Source organism: Podarcis melisellensis (assembly GCF_964234715.1).
Source record: "Podarcis melisellensis genome assembly, chromosome: 2".
NCBI lineage: Eukaryota > Metazoa > Chordata > Lepidosauria > Squamata > Lacertidae > Podarcis > Podarcis melisellensis.
This window is the reverse complement of record NC_138529.1, coordinates 47,044,508-47,060,746: the sequence shown is the minus strand read 5'-3', so window position 1 is coordinate 47,060,746 and position 16,239 is coordinate 47,044,508. Positions and strand designations below refer to the sequence as shown.

Sequence of the window (16,239 nt, the reverse complement as noted above, 5' to 3'; positions counted from 1 at the left end):
GGATCTCGTCGTCACTACTAGAATCTATAGAGTTGAACACATTAAAATGTTTTCTTCATCGAGTCAAAGCCACATCCAGTACTATCCCCTCTGGTAAGATGTACCCATAAGCCCATTTGCCTTTCTATTATTATCCAGCTGTGAAGCTCTCTACTGAGATGATGGTCCAGTTCCCTTTTCAGAGTGAATACTTGACCCAATGAGGTAACAGCATGCAATGTTATTATCATATAGTGTTGCCCTCTTTCTTTACAGTGATGGAATTCTAAATTGACTCTTCATGGCCTTTTAAGCTCAATAAAACGTCAAAAACAAATCAGGATGCAATTTGGAAAATATTTTGGCATGCTCTGGGAACTATTATAGCAATGGAAAAAAAATCTCCAGGTTGACGTGCTTAAGGGAAATAAGTAGTGTCATAACTCAGGTTGAATGTGCTTCGGGTTGAGCGCGTTCGAGTTGTGCTCCGCGGCAACCTGGAAGTAACGGAGCACATTACTTCGGGTTTTGCCGCTTGCGCAGACACTCAAAATGACGTCATGCGCATGCATGGAAGCGGCAAAGCGCGATCCGCGCAAGTGCAGACACGCCGTCGCTTGTTACGTTCGCTTCAGGATGTGAACGGGGCTCTGGAACGGATCCCGTTCACATCACAAGGTACCACTGTATATCCATTTCTAGCAAGCATCCAATGAAAACAAAATTGATAAAGAAAAATAATCCACAAATTGTATTTTAAATTTTTATACACAACAAAGGCCTACACAGCTTCTTGGTCCCTGAGAAACATCTTTCTTCCCCAACTCAAAGTGTGGCTTGAAACATGTCTTAAAGATCTATACCTTCGGCAGCAGGCACTGATACAATTCAGAAACATCATTTACACAGTCAGAAAAAGAGACAGAGATTAGGTATATAAATTTCTATAGCAATTTTAATCTGTTAATCCTGACAAAAATTTAAAATAGATATAAAGTCAATCATTTAGTGCTTGCCTATTAAAGTGTTTTTATACATGAAAAAGAACTATGTACATCTCAAAAGACTTCCAGTTTTAAACCACTCATCAACTTTACTCATGAAGGCGCATCTTGGCTTGTGGACCTTTAAGGCCTTTGTATTTCTATCCCCATTGTTCTCATTCTTGTGTTGGCAACAGGTAGAGAAATGGGAGGGGGAGTGGTCCTGGTGGAGGATGGAGAAAGTGTGTGAATCTGTTCAGGTATCACATTCCAAATAATTCAACATGGTTTGAGTTTAAAGCTCTCTCACACACCTCCTTCTCGTTTATTCACACATGGTATCCTGAAATAATTTATGTCTGTGATTTTTGAAAGTTGAGTGTTCATCAATATACTAATATTCAAAAACAGTATACGTACCACAATTTGTTCCCACATCTCACAGTGACAGGGAGCAGAATAAGGCCTGGATATAGGACTCACACTAGGCTGAAAGCTTTCTCCAGAATATACTGCCTGAATAGTCTGTGCATACGTGCATATATGCCCCCCCCGGTGTGTGTGTGTGTGTGTGTGTGTGTGTACACACAGGCAAAGGTGAGAGTGTAAGCAAGAGAATGCTTGTGTGTGCACGCAAGTCAAGATAAACACATTACCAACCAAGGTGAACAAGCTGGGAAAAATGTATACACAAATACTAACAACAATATGGTAAACTATGGCTTTTAGACATGGTTACAGTATTTCTAGACAAGGCTTCATTGTATTTTGTTTAGTAGCTGTTCTCAAAAGTAGCAAGAGGCAACCCACTCCAAATCAGTTATTCCAATCAATAAAATAAAGGAGATTAGATTAAAAAAACCACAAAAGACTGCTTAGAATTTAATAGAAAATTTTGGTCAAAATACTTGTTTGTAAAAGCTCTTTATCAGGTGTTAGGATTTCATGAGCATTTCTTTGCTTGCTTAAACCAACTTGAAATATAAAATAAAATAAAAAACCAAGTGTCATTTTCCTTAAAAGATGGAATTATTTTTGACTGCTAGTTGGTCATGATTCTATTTTCTTTGTTCAGTAAAACACTGAGCCATCAGAAAGTCTCACAGGGGCATATGTTCCACATAGCTCTCTCCCTATAAAGAAATGGGTTCACTGAGCTTTGGAACTTTTTATAGGTCAAGTACATAATGAGCTGAAGTAACAATCTCCAAATTAAAGTGCAGTAGATATCTTGAACTCCACACCCATTTTTATGACTTGGAAAGAAATTGAAGTGTTTCATAGCTCACAGAGCACTCATTTACAGCTCTTTAAAAAAAAACTTATTTCCTCTTCTGTTGGGTACAAAAATATTTAAATTAGCAAAAGCTAGCTGTATAAGAACTGGGGTATATTTAAGAATCAAAGAATTCTTGCTGTCTCAGATTCAAATTTATTGCGGTAAAACCTCTTTTAAAAAAAGTAGAGCTGTACAAAACATCTAAATGGAATTTATTAAAACAAAAATGTTGAGTTGAATTTGTTCGTATTTAAAAAATCTTTCCCAAAAATACATTGCTAAATATACAAACTATATAATCAAGTCATTTTAACGGTGGGGTTTGCAATGACAAGGAGAAAGCTAAAAATCTGCACATGGAGCTGCAACATACAAATGACTTGGTACCTTTGTAATACCACATAAATAAACTTCAGTGGAACAAAAATTATACTTTTCTGAAGTGGTTTGAAAAGAAATACTTAAATAGACATTAAACATCATCCACAGAGAGAGCAGGAATGTTTATCCTCGGCCGTGTGAAAAATGCCATTTTCTCTCTACAAAACACAAACATCAATTGTTAATGAAAGTAAAAAATAAGACTTCACTATTCAACAGTCAGAAAATAAAAAATCTATGTATGCCTTGTCATGTACAACTTCACAGAAGCCCTACAGTAAGACTTCCAAAACACTTTTGAAATAGTCATTCAGTGTGAACAAAGCCAAAAGATTTCAATACAATAAATCTTACTGAACTATAGCTACCACAAAAGGCATTTTATCAAATCCCACACTGTTTTCTATTTGATAAGCATGCTGCAGAATGTTATAGGTAGGTCATTCATTTAAAAACAAAGGGATCTGACAAGTAAGACAGTACTGTGTCACTGCCAGATAAGGACATCATAATAGGAGTCTGTTTTCAGAAAACACCATACAAGCTTGTGACTCATTATCAGAAGAGGACCATGATATGAGCATGACTACTTTGTTTCTACAGCCAAAGGTTTTTACGGTGCTGGTTAGTGAAGCTACATGAAAGGGGTAATCCATGCACTTGAGCAAAATCTACAACGCATTTTCCTACCTGAATGACTGCACCTCCAGAGGCTCCTTTCGACTCTGGCCTCGTAGCCTATGCACATCTTTAGCAGCTGCTCTCATCATTTTATTAGCTTTGAGCTCGCACTTACATTCGACTTTTTCCACCTAAGTGATTGAGGAATGAAGCCATTAATTTAAATAAAGGCACAATAGGTTCTTTACTAATCTGGCATCCTCTGTGTAAAACAAAACACTTCATTTCCATGTCCAACATAGGGCATTCAGGTGGGACTGATTTATTTTGAGCCATAAACCACCAAAGCTGTAAAAGAATCAAGAATGGGAGAGTGATTTCATGGGCACTATTGTTCCTACCAATGTGCCTAGAAAAAGCCTCCTTACCTCCGGCCACTTGCACCTGCTGCACACGGTCCTGTGAGCTTAACATCAATCCTACAATTTCATTCATAGGAACAAATACAGAGGTAGATGAGAGGGAAAGTATGTGTCTCCTCATATGCTTTTTGATCTGGTTTTCCAAACAGATATTTTTAAAAGATGTTTTAGCTGGAATCTAAAAGCTTTTTGATGTTTTGAGTCACTGACTTGCCAATTATGCTTGTAATGAACCTACTGTCCCAAGTTACTGAAGCCTGACTAGCATCCTCCAGAAGTTAGGCATTTAGTGTTGCAAGTCCCATGCTGTCAACAATCTCTGAGCAGAGATTTGGCAGGCATCCTCACTTTTGACTTTCAGGTGCCTCTTAAAAACCCTTTTATGACAACAGGGGTTGTTGTTTTTTTAAAAAAAGAGTAGCCAGTCACTTTAATGATAGTTCTATTTTTAAAAATGTCTTTGTATTGCTATAAACCTCCCAGATATTTTGTGATAGGGCAGTACAGAAATTCTTTAATAAATGCATGCAGGTCCCACTATGCAAATGGAATCCATTCCAGATAAATGGTTCATAAAGCGAGCCAATGATTTCCATTGTTTCCAGTGGGGGAAATCCCACTGTGTATCCAACCAAGAAAAAAATGAGAGAGAGAAATCCATGGCTCCACCCCTTGCTTCCACCCTACCAGTTGTAAGCCCAGCAGGGTGCTGGATGAGCTCACTTGACCATATTCAGGTCTTCCTCCCTATTACCTTTGAATTACAACCTTATGCCTTCAGACAGAGAACCTCATCAGAGGCTGCGTACATCTTTGGTTCCAGGGGTTCCCTGGTGCCCTTGGCAAGGAGCTGTATCAGCACATCCCCCGTTCCCTGCACCCTTGGCAAGGATGGCCTCCACTCCAAGTCAGAGTGGAGAGGCGTGATTCTTGCCCCGCCCCCTGGGCCTACACCCTTGGTGGGGGCCAACGTACCCAACCCCTCAGTATATCTCTGTTTGGTTCATATACACTCCCAGAGACAGATTTTGGACAATCAGGTGCAGATGATATGATGGTATTTCACCATGCCATACATTTCTTTGAGATGGGGCTGAAGAGGGCAAGACAAGACAATTCTGACTAGACCCACTGAGACAGAACCTGTTTTAAATCCCACTAAAATGACAGGTGCTGAAAAAGTACCTCAAAGATTCCAGCAGGTTTCACTACCAGAAGGAGAGCTTTTTTAAACACATCAAGGGTGGTATTCAGCTACAGTTTAGTCAGAGTGGGCCCACTGTAATCAACGGACCTAACTTTGTCATGTTCATTAATCACAATGGGCCTACACTGAGTAAAACATAATTGAAGCCTATTCCTTTGTTGAAAATTTAATTGATAATGAAAAAGCATTCTGTAGTCGAAGAATGACTTGCCTGTTTCTCTACTAGTCTCATCAACATCTGAAATTGTTCATCTTTGTCTATGCACCGGGGTAGTTCCTTTTCCCCCTGAATTTGAGCTTGCTCCAGCTGTTCCTTCAGCTGCTTGAGGACAGAGATCTCTTGAACCAGCTGGTTGTGCCAGGTCTTTGAAGCCTGCAAGTCCAATTCCAGATCCAGCGAGGTACGGATTAGACGCTCACCTCCAGTGGATCTAACAGAAGACTGAACAACAACGACAAAATATTTATATAATGCTGAATTGTGATATCCTTTGATACACTTTGTCATGCTTAGAGACCTGAAATACTAATGGTTGCTGACACCAAACTGAAAATAATGGTTTGCAGCCAGTGCAACAGGAATTCCATCTGCTCCTTCCCCATGCACCTCCAAAATATGCTCCAGAAGGTCTCCCAGTTCTCCGGAGCTGATTCTGAGAGTGCGAAGAGGGCTGGAGGGGGGAAGTGAGGAAGTGGAAGTTCTGTTGCCTGCACAGAAATCTCCTGCACCAGGGCAGTTGCAGCATTGGATGCATCCCAATATCTGTATGAGAAATGCTTCAGACATTCAGAAACTATGACAGCTTCAAAAATTATTCAGAACTACATGCCAAATGCTCCGCAATATAATTTCTATTTGACACACTAATGGAAACCGCAAAACACAAACCTTCAGTAACATCAAGAGCCGTTGATGTTAATATGCAAAACTGGAACAGGGCACACAAAGAACAGTTTTACTAATCGTTATTTTAAAAGAAACTAGGCTAGCTTGTGAAAAATGTATACAGCTCAACAACTCAATAAAAGAAAACAGCATGTAAGATTTATTTATTTTTACCCTTTTCATCCTGACACTTCGCCTCTCCACAGCATTTCGAACAAAGGGTGGTTTCTTGGATAGTGTTGAACTATCACTATCACTACGATTAAGCTGAAAAAGAGAAATGAACAAAGGCAATACTGACTTAGATGGACCAATGGCCAGACAATATAAATAAGTTTTTATGTTGTCAAGATACAGTTGTGTTGAGATGGGATTAGAATCTTAAAACAGCGCAGCCTCTAAGACTTGCATTGGGAAATAATTTGTTAAGGAGGGTTTATACCAACTGCTACTCTTCTTGAATGCAATAGAAGATGAAAAGTGAGTTCTGCAATGGGTTCTGCAGCCAAACATGTCGACACAAGATATTTAGGATCAGGGTAAAGGTAAAGGTAAAGGTACCCCTGCCCGTACGGGCCAGTCTTGACAGACTCTGGGGTTGTGCGCCCATCTCACTTAAGAGGCCAGGGGCCAGCGCTGTCCGGAGACACTTCCGGGTCACATGGCCAGTGTGACATTGCTGCTCTGGCGAGCCAGAGCTGCACACGGAAACGCCGTTTACCTTCCCGCTGGTAAGCGGTCCCTATTTATCTACTTGCACCTGGAGGTGCTTTCAAACTGCTAGGTTGGCAGGCGCTGGGACCGAGCAGTGGGAGCGCACCCCGCTGCAGGGATTTGAACCGCCGACCTTTCGATCGGCAAGTCCTAGGCGCTGAGGCTTTAACCCACAGCGCCACCTGCGTCCCATCCAGGATCAGGGTAATAGAATATAATCCTGTCACACTTCTGCTGCTCTAAACAAACTGCGGACATTCAAATATTATTTTTTGTTGTGAGGCAGATTTTATTTCAGTAATACGGATAAGTAGGTCTTTTGCATTCTATTACCCTGATCCTAGAGTTGAAGTTCTTTGCCTTTGTGTTGTTTCAGGATGCAAGGGAAAGCCTTTATCTGTGTGACTTTTTATCCTGAACCCAGACAATGTTCCTTTGCTCTTGGGATACGCCTTCCAATTGCATATTCAAGGCACTCACTACATGCAGTGATCTGGCAACAAAGGAAGCAGCTTTATACTCCTTCTCCCTCCTTGAGGCATCAACTATCACACAAACAGTACTTTAATTTTTTTTTTTTTAAAGTGTTGTTATATTTTTGGAAGCCCCAATACATTCCATTCAGGGTAAGTAAATGGAGCAAAATCTGGAAAACCCTTTAGTGCATCTCCTGTTCACTGCACTGAGCCATCCATCTATCTTGCCATGCCTGAATGCCCCCTGTCATGTGCTATTTGTTCCATGGCCTGTTGCCCAAAGGCCTGTCTTAAAAACAAGATGATGCAATTTAGAGGTTTAGCCTAGTGCCGAGAGTTCAACTTGCAGCTAAATCAAAAGGAAAATTGATAGCTGGTGAGCCTAACAGTGTCTGAATTGGGAAGCAATAAGTGTATCAGACCCTGTTGTGCTTCATCACAGCAATAGGCAGCCTTGATGTGCAGAAGGAACACCTCGTTCCTCAGCAGAGCGAGCCCATGAGTCAATGAAAGGACCTTCCTGACAGTGTTTTCCTTGTTTGCTTCACAGGCTGAAGTTAAAGAGAGAGGTTATTTATAGTCCCGCCTGATCCTGTCTTCTGGAACTAATTAATTATGAATAAACATTTAATCAAAGAGGTGAACTTGGAGCATACGTAACAGATGGACTGGACATATTCAGCCATATCGTACCTAGTTGAAGGCACAATAGTTTTCATTTTCAAATTTACATTCTCTCTCTCACCTCCACCCTTCTCTACGCAAAGGTCACACTGTTTTGAAAACACTTTATTCGTTATTATGCCAGGATAAAATTGGCAGAGGTCTCACCCATGAGGTCTGTTATTAAGCATATTGGCCAGTAAGTCTATATGCTAAGTTTCTAAGAAAACAATACATCAACACAGTAATAAAGAATCTAATTCAGGGTCAAGTGATTTTTAAAAACAACACCTAAGGATATTTGTCACAGTTGTCCCCTAGTTTCTTTTCCAGTTCTAGAGAGACAGGGAAGAATATAGGAAGCAAGCTCTGGGGGTGAGATTAGAGTTCAGCCTATGTGTCGTAACACAGGTAACCCTTGAGAAATTCTATGGTAAGTATAATTGAGTTAACTGCTATCTTTCGATGGACAGCCATCACATGCAATGAGCTATTTATATAATTAAGTAAATTTATATCCCACCCATGCTCTCAAAGGAGCCCTACACCTACTGAGATAAAAACTACAGAAAATGGACATGGTTCAAAATTCTGGGGAGACTCCCGTGAAAGAAGACAAAATCCCATGGGACTCAGAACTGGAAAATGACCTGAAATTGTGATCTCTTTGCTGATGTAAACATTTTCCAGTTCATGGAAGAGAACAAAACAACCCTTGCATATTTGGACCTCTATGAGTGCACACATTGCTACTGCTGGATGTACACAAAAGACCCTTCTGTTAATGTTTAGATGAAAACTGCTCTGCTGTCAAAAAGTGACAAACCATATAGGTATGACTACAAAATTGAACTGATCTAACTTCTGCTGAAAGAAGAGCCAATAGTATACATGCAAGTTTCCCTTAGTTTAGCAGGGATCAGGCATAAGATATACACATAACTTATTTACTATAATCCATATAGTCACTTTAGGCAAATACTGACCTGACAGAAATATATATTACCAGTTTTATTGCTTAGTAGCATATGTAGTTCTATATTTTTTCAGATCTTATTAAATGTTTTATCATGTTGTGAATCACTTCACTATTTGTTGTAATTAAAGGGCACCATATAAATACGTCAAATAAATAAATAAATACAAGTAGGAGACAGTTTTATAATGTATTTCTTTAAATTTGAGTGAGCTAAATGAACAAACTACTGTTAAATGATGTGCTTATGAATCTGTTTCCTTGACTGCCTATATTGGTAATTCTTTAATGAAAACATGTATTTTAAAATGCATTAATATAGGATGCAATCCAGATAGATGAAACAACCACTAAGTGTTAAGGGATTTCTGAAGCTCCCTAAAAGAACACACCACTGTTGTTTAAATTCTCCCACATTCAAAAAGTGGGGGATCTGAAAAAGAAAGCAGAAGAGGCACGTGTTCACCAATTTTTCCTACAGATTTCACCTTTAAACAGTGGTTATGCCAAATCCTCACACTTTTTTTTTGCATTTGAGGGAATTGAAAGCACAACTGGAGTTTCTATGGATGTGCCTTCCAACAATTCCATATGTACGTGTGGGTAGGGCGACTGGGTGTCCTATGAATCATGGCTTGCAGTTTGCAACTTTTGTTTTAATTACTTCTAGGCCATGGCATTTAATATTGGATTTCAGATGTCAATTTATCTGAGCGTCTTAGTGACATTTTCATCTACCTTTTACAGAAAGTGGGTATACGCTACCTATGAGTATTCTGTTCACAGACAGAGAAAAGTGCTGTTTTCCTTACCCGACACACATACTGGCTCTGTGGTCCTGGAGAAAAAGTTTTGGAACGGATAATAGTGCTGCCTCTAACAAAAGGAGTTCGTAGAGGGTTAGAAGTTCTTTTATCTTTTGGACGAACTACTGCAGAAGATTGTGCAAGGCTCTCTGTGTTGGTCTCTTTATCCACCTACAATGCAGATAGATATTCGTAAACTTATTTTTCTCCACCAAAGTGCCATCAATCTGTCTTACAGCTCTAAGGTTTGATTGACCGGGTGAATTCTGCACCTTTTTCTTCACTATATATAGGGCAGAATAATATTATAGACATGAATCACTACCATCAAGTTTTAATTTAGAATCAGCACTTCTAAAAACACCACAGTACAGACACATACCATAATAAGAGAGAGAAAACATGAAAGTTAAAATCCAGCATAGAGTTAAACATATTTAAGGCTAAACTCATTCATTTCAGTGTCTCAAGTGCCCTGGGTTCTGTGTTGGAATTATGGACTATAAAATTTGTAAATACAATTTTATGTAAGAAATTAGTACTGGCTGGACGTTGAGGGGGCAGGGTGCCAGAAGGAAATGACAGGAGAAACAAAATCCAGGAGCTCTCCTTGTAAAACTGCTAACATAGAAATATAAGCCTGTTCAACAACTTCCCAGATTTGCTTGAGAAAACAGATAACTGTGCATGGAAGCATGAACGTAACCTGGTTTGCCTATGCAAATATTTGTTTGTGCTGCCAAGGTCATACAGGTATACTGCATTCTTTGACAGCAATATATTTGGGCAGAGTTTGCTGGCCTGATTCACCATATCTCATTACTGGAGACTTACATGATTTTCTTCTAACAACAAATCAGGGACTTTCAACTAGTTTGGAATGTGAAGTTTCACCCTACAGTAAGAGTGCTACAGAAGCTACTTAACTCACTTAGCAATAATGTTTGCAGGCTACAGTGGAAAAAAACACAAAACAAACATCAGACCCAATACTGAATGTCTCTCGCTTCCTCCCTTCTTACCTTCTGTATGCCAAATGCTTGTATTCTACTATTTCCCTGATGCGTTCACAACTAAGCATGTGCTGTGCCTAGCAAACAATTCACAAGCAAATGGAAAACAAAAAAGCTCAATTCCATCATGTTAGAGGTGAAACAAGGGCACTGCAGCAACAACATAGTGCTTAAGTCAGCTTGTCCTTCTAATCACCTGCTTACATAGGACTTTGCGTTCCTTGTGCTTTCTTTACCTTGATGGCTGCTGACTCAGCCGGTGACAAGGATGTGGTCTCTTCTGTTTCCCATATTGCCCTTCCACTATAAAACCCTCCTCCTCCTCCTTCGTCTTCTTCATTTTCACTGTTGCCATCTTGCTCAGCGTCTTCTTCATCTTGCCTGTTATATAACAAAACTTCACTGTGAATAGGCAAAGCACCCTTGGAACACCAACCCTAAGAGCTTTGGCAAAGCTAACAGTATTCTCAGACAAAGTGAGCATAATTTCTACAGCACTATGAGATGCACCGCAAGGCTATATAATACAGTGGCGTGAGCACGCTACTAGTTAAAGGGAGAATAAATTTGGGCTTATCAGTGTGATACACCACATTCCACGGCATACCTTATTCATCCTTTGTGAGGTCCTAAAAACAACAACTCAGAACTACTACCCAGGAAGAGAAACCCCAAACAATCCTTCCACATGGTGTCACTGCATGCAGCAAGCTGTACTGTTTGTACTAGGACTTATCACATTAGTCATCTTGGTTGCATGGAATATAGTCATCAGGGATATGAGTCACTAATTGTGAACACACTTCACTATACTGGGTTGATTCATGCAGTTTAATGCAAATGTTGTGCGCTTCCATGTCAATATGCAACAAAGGTCTGTATAAGATGAACTGAGCTTAGCCCAAGCCCAAGAGGTTATAAACAGAACATTTAGAATGAGTATTTCACTTGCCTTATACGTATGAATAAAGTGATCATCAGACACAATCTGGCTCAAAAGGGCAATCACACAGATTCTTTTTTGAACTTAATAAAAGCACAGCTCCAGCATTTCTGGGAACACCTTAGCAGTTTTTTTAGCTAACTAATTTAAACAAATTAAACTGATTAGGCTATACTCTGTTGCAACACACTAATAATGGAATAAACTAGAACCTATGCATTCAATTTAGGTAAAAAAATAAAATACAGTTTCTTCAAAAATTAGAAGTGTAAAGGTTGACTTCTAAAAGTTAATAATTTAACTTTTAACCTTGTTATCTCCTTCATTTCTGAAAAATGAAAAATGGTTAGAGAGAAATATTCTTCTACAGTATGGGGAATTCAGGGAAGGGTATGTGCAAAATTGTTACACAATAGCGACAAAACCTTTTGACTACATGTTTTTACCTTAAATTTAACTCTTTCCTTTTTAATATTATCATAAAAGCCCATAGAAACTACAGCACTGCAGTGTTGTAATATAACAGCTTCATATCACTTACCAGTTCTCACTAGTAAGTAAAGTGCTCCTGCTTTCTTCTAGCTTTTTCTCTACAGCTTCGAGTTCAACAGCAGTCTGTTCCAGCAGTGCAGATACAGAGTCCTGTGGGGAATGAGTTAATGACATTGTTATTTCTTAATGTCCATTTAGTTTCAACAGAAGCTATCATTACTGAAACCCAGAGAACCCAGAGAATAGTATTCTGCCAGCTAAGTACACAGTTTAGTGAGAAACAAAAGCTTCACATTTTCTGAGAGGAGTTACCATATTTTTCTGTGTGTAAGACACCCCAGTGTATAAGATGACCCCTATTTTTTGAACCCAAAATTAATAAAACAAAACCCTAAAAGAGAAGTGAAAATCCGGACGATTGGCAGCGGTGGCAGAAAGTTGTTGATATGTTTTTTGGCCAATTGCCCTCAAAATTTCCAGCGTGAGGTACATGCAGTGGTGCAGAAGTAGAGGCAGCGGCTCCCCCTCAGGGCTGCAGGGAAGTGATGAGCAGGAAGCTCCCAAGCAGGATGCCAAGGCCCTCTCTGTGCCAGGCCATGCAGTCAAGTAAACAAAGCTGAGGAAGGCGGGGAGCGAGGCAGGATAGGCGTTTGAGGGAGAAAGAAAAAAGGAAAGAAGGGTGAGCAGAGGTAGCCGAGGCAGTGGCTGCTCTCCCCCTGGTGGTCGAGCTAAGAGTGGCTGCAGAAGGTGAGCTGGCTGCCAGCCCACAGCCAGCAGGGAAAGGAGAAGGAGGGGATGGTGGCAGGAGGGACCGCCTCAGCCTGCCCAAGCCAAAATCCCAGACATTTGCTTAAATATTTTAAATGCCCATGTTCTGTGTATAAGATAACCCCCAATTTTTAAAATGGTTTTTTAAAAAACAAAAACCCTTGCGTTATACACGGGAAAATGTGGTATATTTCAGACCCACAAATCTGAGGTTTTGTCTTCTATCCTAGTGTGGGCTGTGCAAAACATCTTCATTCACAAGTTATTACCATTTTTTCAGTGCAGGGTAGTTTGGAACAGATATCATCTTGCTTATTTTTACTTTGCGCCTGCAGGTATTTATAGCTAAGGAGGTTATACCAACGCGTTGACCTCTCTCCAGATTTGCAAGTCTCAGCGAGGCTAATTTGTGCACCTCCCTGCAGAAACAAAAAGAAAACAGCAATGGACATCTTCATAACATTCAAATAGGAATGAAAACATATGTTGAGAGAAATGCATGACCTTGAGGTACGAATATAATTTTCCTTCCCTTGCAATTTCTGCATTACACAGATAACAATTTCCATAATTGCAGCAGCACCTTTTTCAGCTGCCAGCCCCACAGTGGGGAAGTCACACCGGCAGTGTCTACAAGCATGCCTGGCAAGACCAGTTTGCAGAAATAGCACTTTAGCGTGAGTGCAAGCCCTGCTTCAAGCGCCATGGGTGCTCCCAGGATATTTGTGTTGGGATCCACTTTTGAATATCAACTGACCCATGCAGACACACAAATAAGTCGCTTCAGTAAGCACTGCCTGCTGCATCTGCCGGCAGTCCCATATGCTCCCAAGGTGCTTGTGAGGGTACCATCATTAAGAGAGAACAAAATGAAAGTGTGCAACCTTATGGCAAGAACTTGAAGTCATGCATTCATAAATTCATTGTGACAGAAGAAGACCAGTGCTAAAAATAACAATAGATAGTTGATATATCAAAGACATCACATATATCTGTAATTTTTGTTCTGCTTAGCTTTTATTAACAGTTTTATGCTGGCTTCATATTTATAGTCACTACTATTACAACAATCTACAAAAATGCAACTGCAACACCCTGGCTAATAACTGTTAGTGAATATATAATCGGTTATAATGTCATTCAAAATATACGAACATGCCACTTCAATATGATGTATATATCATACAACACATCTCACAAAATATACAAGTAACTACAAGTTGTTATATGTATCAGAGTCAAACAAAGAATCAAACAAATCAATGAACAGCGAGGAACGCCAAGCCGTCTCTCAAAGGAAGACGTTTCTCTTATGACAGACGTCTCTATTATAACGGGCTGCAATCTTAAGCCCATATACCTGGGAACAAGCCCCATGGGACTAAATGGGACTTGCTTTTGAGTAGACATGGTTAGGATTACAGCTCTAGTTGTTTATATATGAGCTTGTTTTCATTGCTTTGCGGTTTGTATTATCCTTGTATCAATAAACACTGATACAAATACCTTAAAAGGAGAGATATAACTGCATTAAATAAATAAATAAATAAAATTATTACTTTCCAGAAAATAGTAACAAAGTTCTGTCTGGTAATGTAATAGTTATACAGGGAACCCTAACTATCAGTCAAATGATAGTTTAAACACTAAAAGCATTAAGCCAACAGCATAAACAAACACTAACCAAGCATTCTTCAAGGTGGTACTTATTCAAAGCGCAGACATCAATCCTTAATGTCTTCTGTCGTAATACAGAATAAGGGATTGCAACGCAAAATAATTCATTGTAAATTAGATTGTCTGATGCTTCCATTAGGCTTGTGCGGAACAAACAGCTTGTGCTTTCAGAAGAAGGAAGAATAGCCACACGAACACTCCTGTTGAAAAATAGCTATAATCAGCATTATTTATTTTACAAGCATATGTGGAGGATATTACAGTTCAGCACAGTATCCCCACACAAGAACTTAGCATAAGCAACAGGATCAATCCCAAATATAATAGTGAGCACTATGCTGCTGTATACTTGCCCTGAAACAGTAGCCATATAGTAGGCGCTGCTATTTTACAACGTCTAATTTTTTCAGCAGGGTTTCTGTTGGATATCTATCATACAGAGCTGGCAAGATGAAATATATTAAAGTTCATTTATTAGCATAATTTAGTCAGAAATTAAAGATAGGAAGATTGTGTACGAGCTACAGGCATGTGAAAATATCTGGGAAAGACTGTCTAAAAACTTCTGCTTCTGTCTTGGATTATTTTCTCCCATCTTTTGTACACAAACAGAAGAGAGACAGAAAACTGTGATGAGCCACATAATCTACATAAAGCAAACAACAGCTTGCTGAAATTCCCTTATGGGAAGACATTAGGACAGATAATTTTCCAGTTTCCCAGAACTATTCATTACTATTCTTTTACAGAGAAAAACATTTACAAATAGACTATAGTCAGATAATGCATGCATTAATCCATTAAACCATTTATTAACTCCAGTTTATGCTTAATCTTGACTCGAAACTACTATAGTTAATTTCCTCTGCTTCCGAGAAAATATTTTCAAGACGAGTACTCTTGAAAAGCAAACCAAGCTGGGTCAGTTAATACTTTTAACATTTGCGGCTTTGCTTGTATGTGCTCCATGAAAGTTTCCGTCTAACTTTTGTATTTCACAGAGGCTTCTTCTGTACCAGATGAGCTATTCAATGAGGACAGATAGAAGGACAATCTGTGGTTGTTACAGCTACCAAACCCCATGCTCTGCTAAGTCCTGTACCAGGGGGAGTGGCTGGAGGAAAAGAGGTTTCCCAGCATTACAGCGGTGTACTCCCCTCTTCCACCCCACTCCTTAAACTGGGTGTGTGTCAGGTGAATGGGAACACTTTGGATCCATCACTACTGGAATTATGATTCAGCAGACCATCCAATTTTACCAATATATACCACTGCATTGTGAAATATACCATCCTATTTACTGTGTATGGGTTGTATCCAATGCTAGTGAAAGCACAACTTTGAAGAAGAAAAGCACACCAAGAACTCAGGCCAATGTAAGTTTCAATGGTGGGAGTGGTCCCTACTCACAAATCAATAGTAACAAAAACTAATCCATTCAGAAGTATGTATTCTGACAAGGATTACAAACTCAAATAGAGATGGAAACTTACATTGGCCTGAGTTCTTGGTGTGCTTTTTTCTTGGTATATTTAATAACAAGAACGCCAACTTATTTTAAGTGAAAGAACTTCTGCATCTGCAATAGGACTTCCTCTTCCCCATCCTGCACACTCACCCCACTTTGCTTTGGGTTTCCCACTATCCCTCCAGAGTGATTTGGGGGGGGGCGTTAGGGGTGTGCGGGAAGTGGGGTGGAAGTCCCATTGCACAAGCAGAAGTCATTTATGCTAGATAGAGTAGTTTGCTGTTTGGTTCCTCACACAACAGGATAATGAGTAGCCATAATGTTCAATTATGGAGATTATACCCCAAAAAGAGTGATGTAGCAGTCAAAGTGTGGAAACTCTATTTCGTACATTTGGAAGCACTGTTCTTTTCATTTCAAGTTAAATTGTGAGTGCATTCTGGGAGTGGGGACTTTAATTTAATATAGTTTTTGTACCTATAAAG

The 16,239-nt window shown here is 39.6% G+C and overlaps 1 protein-coding gene across 1 annotated transcript in view; it reads right to left on the bottom strand.

The window, feature by feature from the left end:
• Positions 1 to 916: 916 nt before the first annotated feature.
• The window catches only part of WWC1 (WW and C2 domain containing 1), an 83,043-nt gene continuing 67,720 nt past the window's right edge, over positions 917 to 16,239 (bottom strand). Inside the window, exons 15-23 of the mRNA XM_081899119.1 lie at positions 14,294 to 14,486; positions 12,879 to 13,028; positions 11,891 to 11,991; positions 10,643 to 10,787; positions 9,400 to 9,564; positions 5,933 to 6,025; positions 5,084 to 5,314; positions 3,313 to 3,434; positions 917 to 2,780 (exon numbers count right to left, since the gene is read on the bottom strand). Of these exons, the coding sequence (XP_081755245.1) occupies positions 2,714 to 2,780; positions 3,313 to 3,434; positions 5,084 to 5,314; positions 5,933 to 6,025; positions 9,400 to 9,564; positions 10,643 to 10,787; positions 11,891 to 11,991; positions 12,879 to 13,028; positions 14,294 to 14,486 (1,267 nt within the window). The 3' untranslated portion in view covers positions 917 to 2,713. The remainder of the gene's footprint in view (positions 2,781 to 3,312; positions 3,435 to 5,083; positions 5,315 to 5,932; positions 6,026 to 9,399; positions 9,565 to 10,642; positions 10,788 to 11,890; positions 11,992 to 12,878; positions 13,029 to 14,293; positions 14,487 to 16,239) is intronic.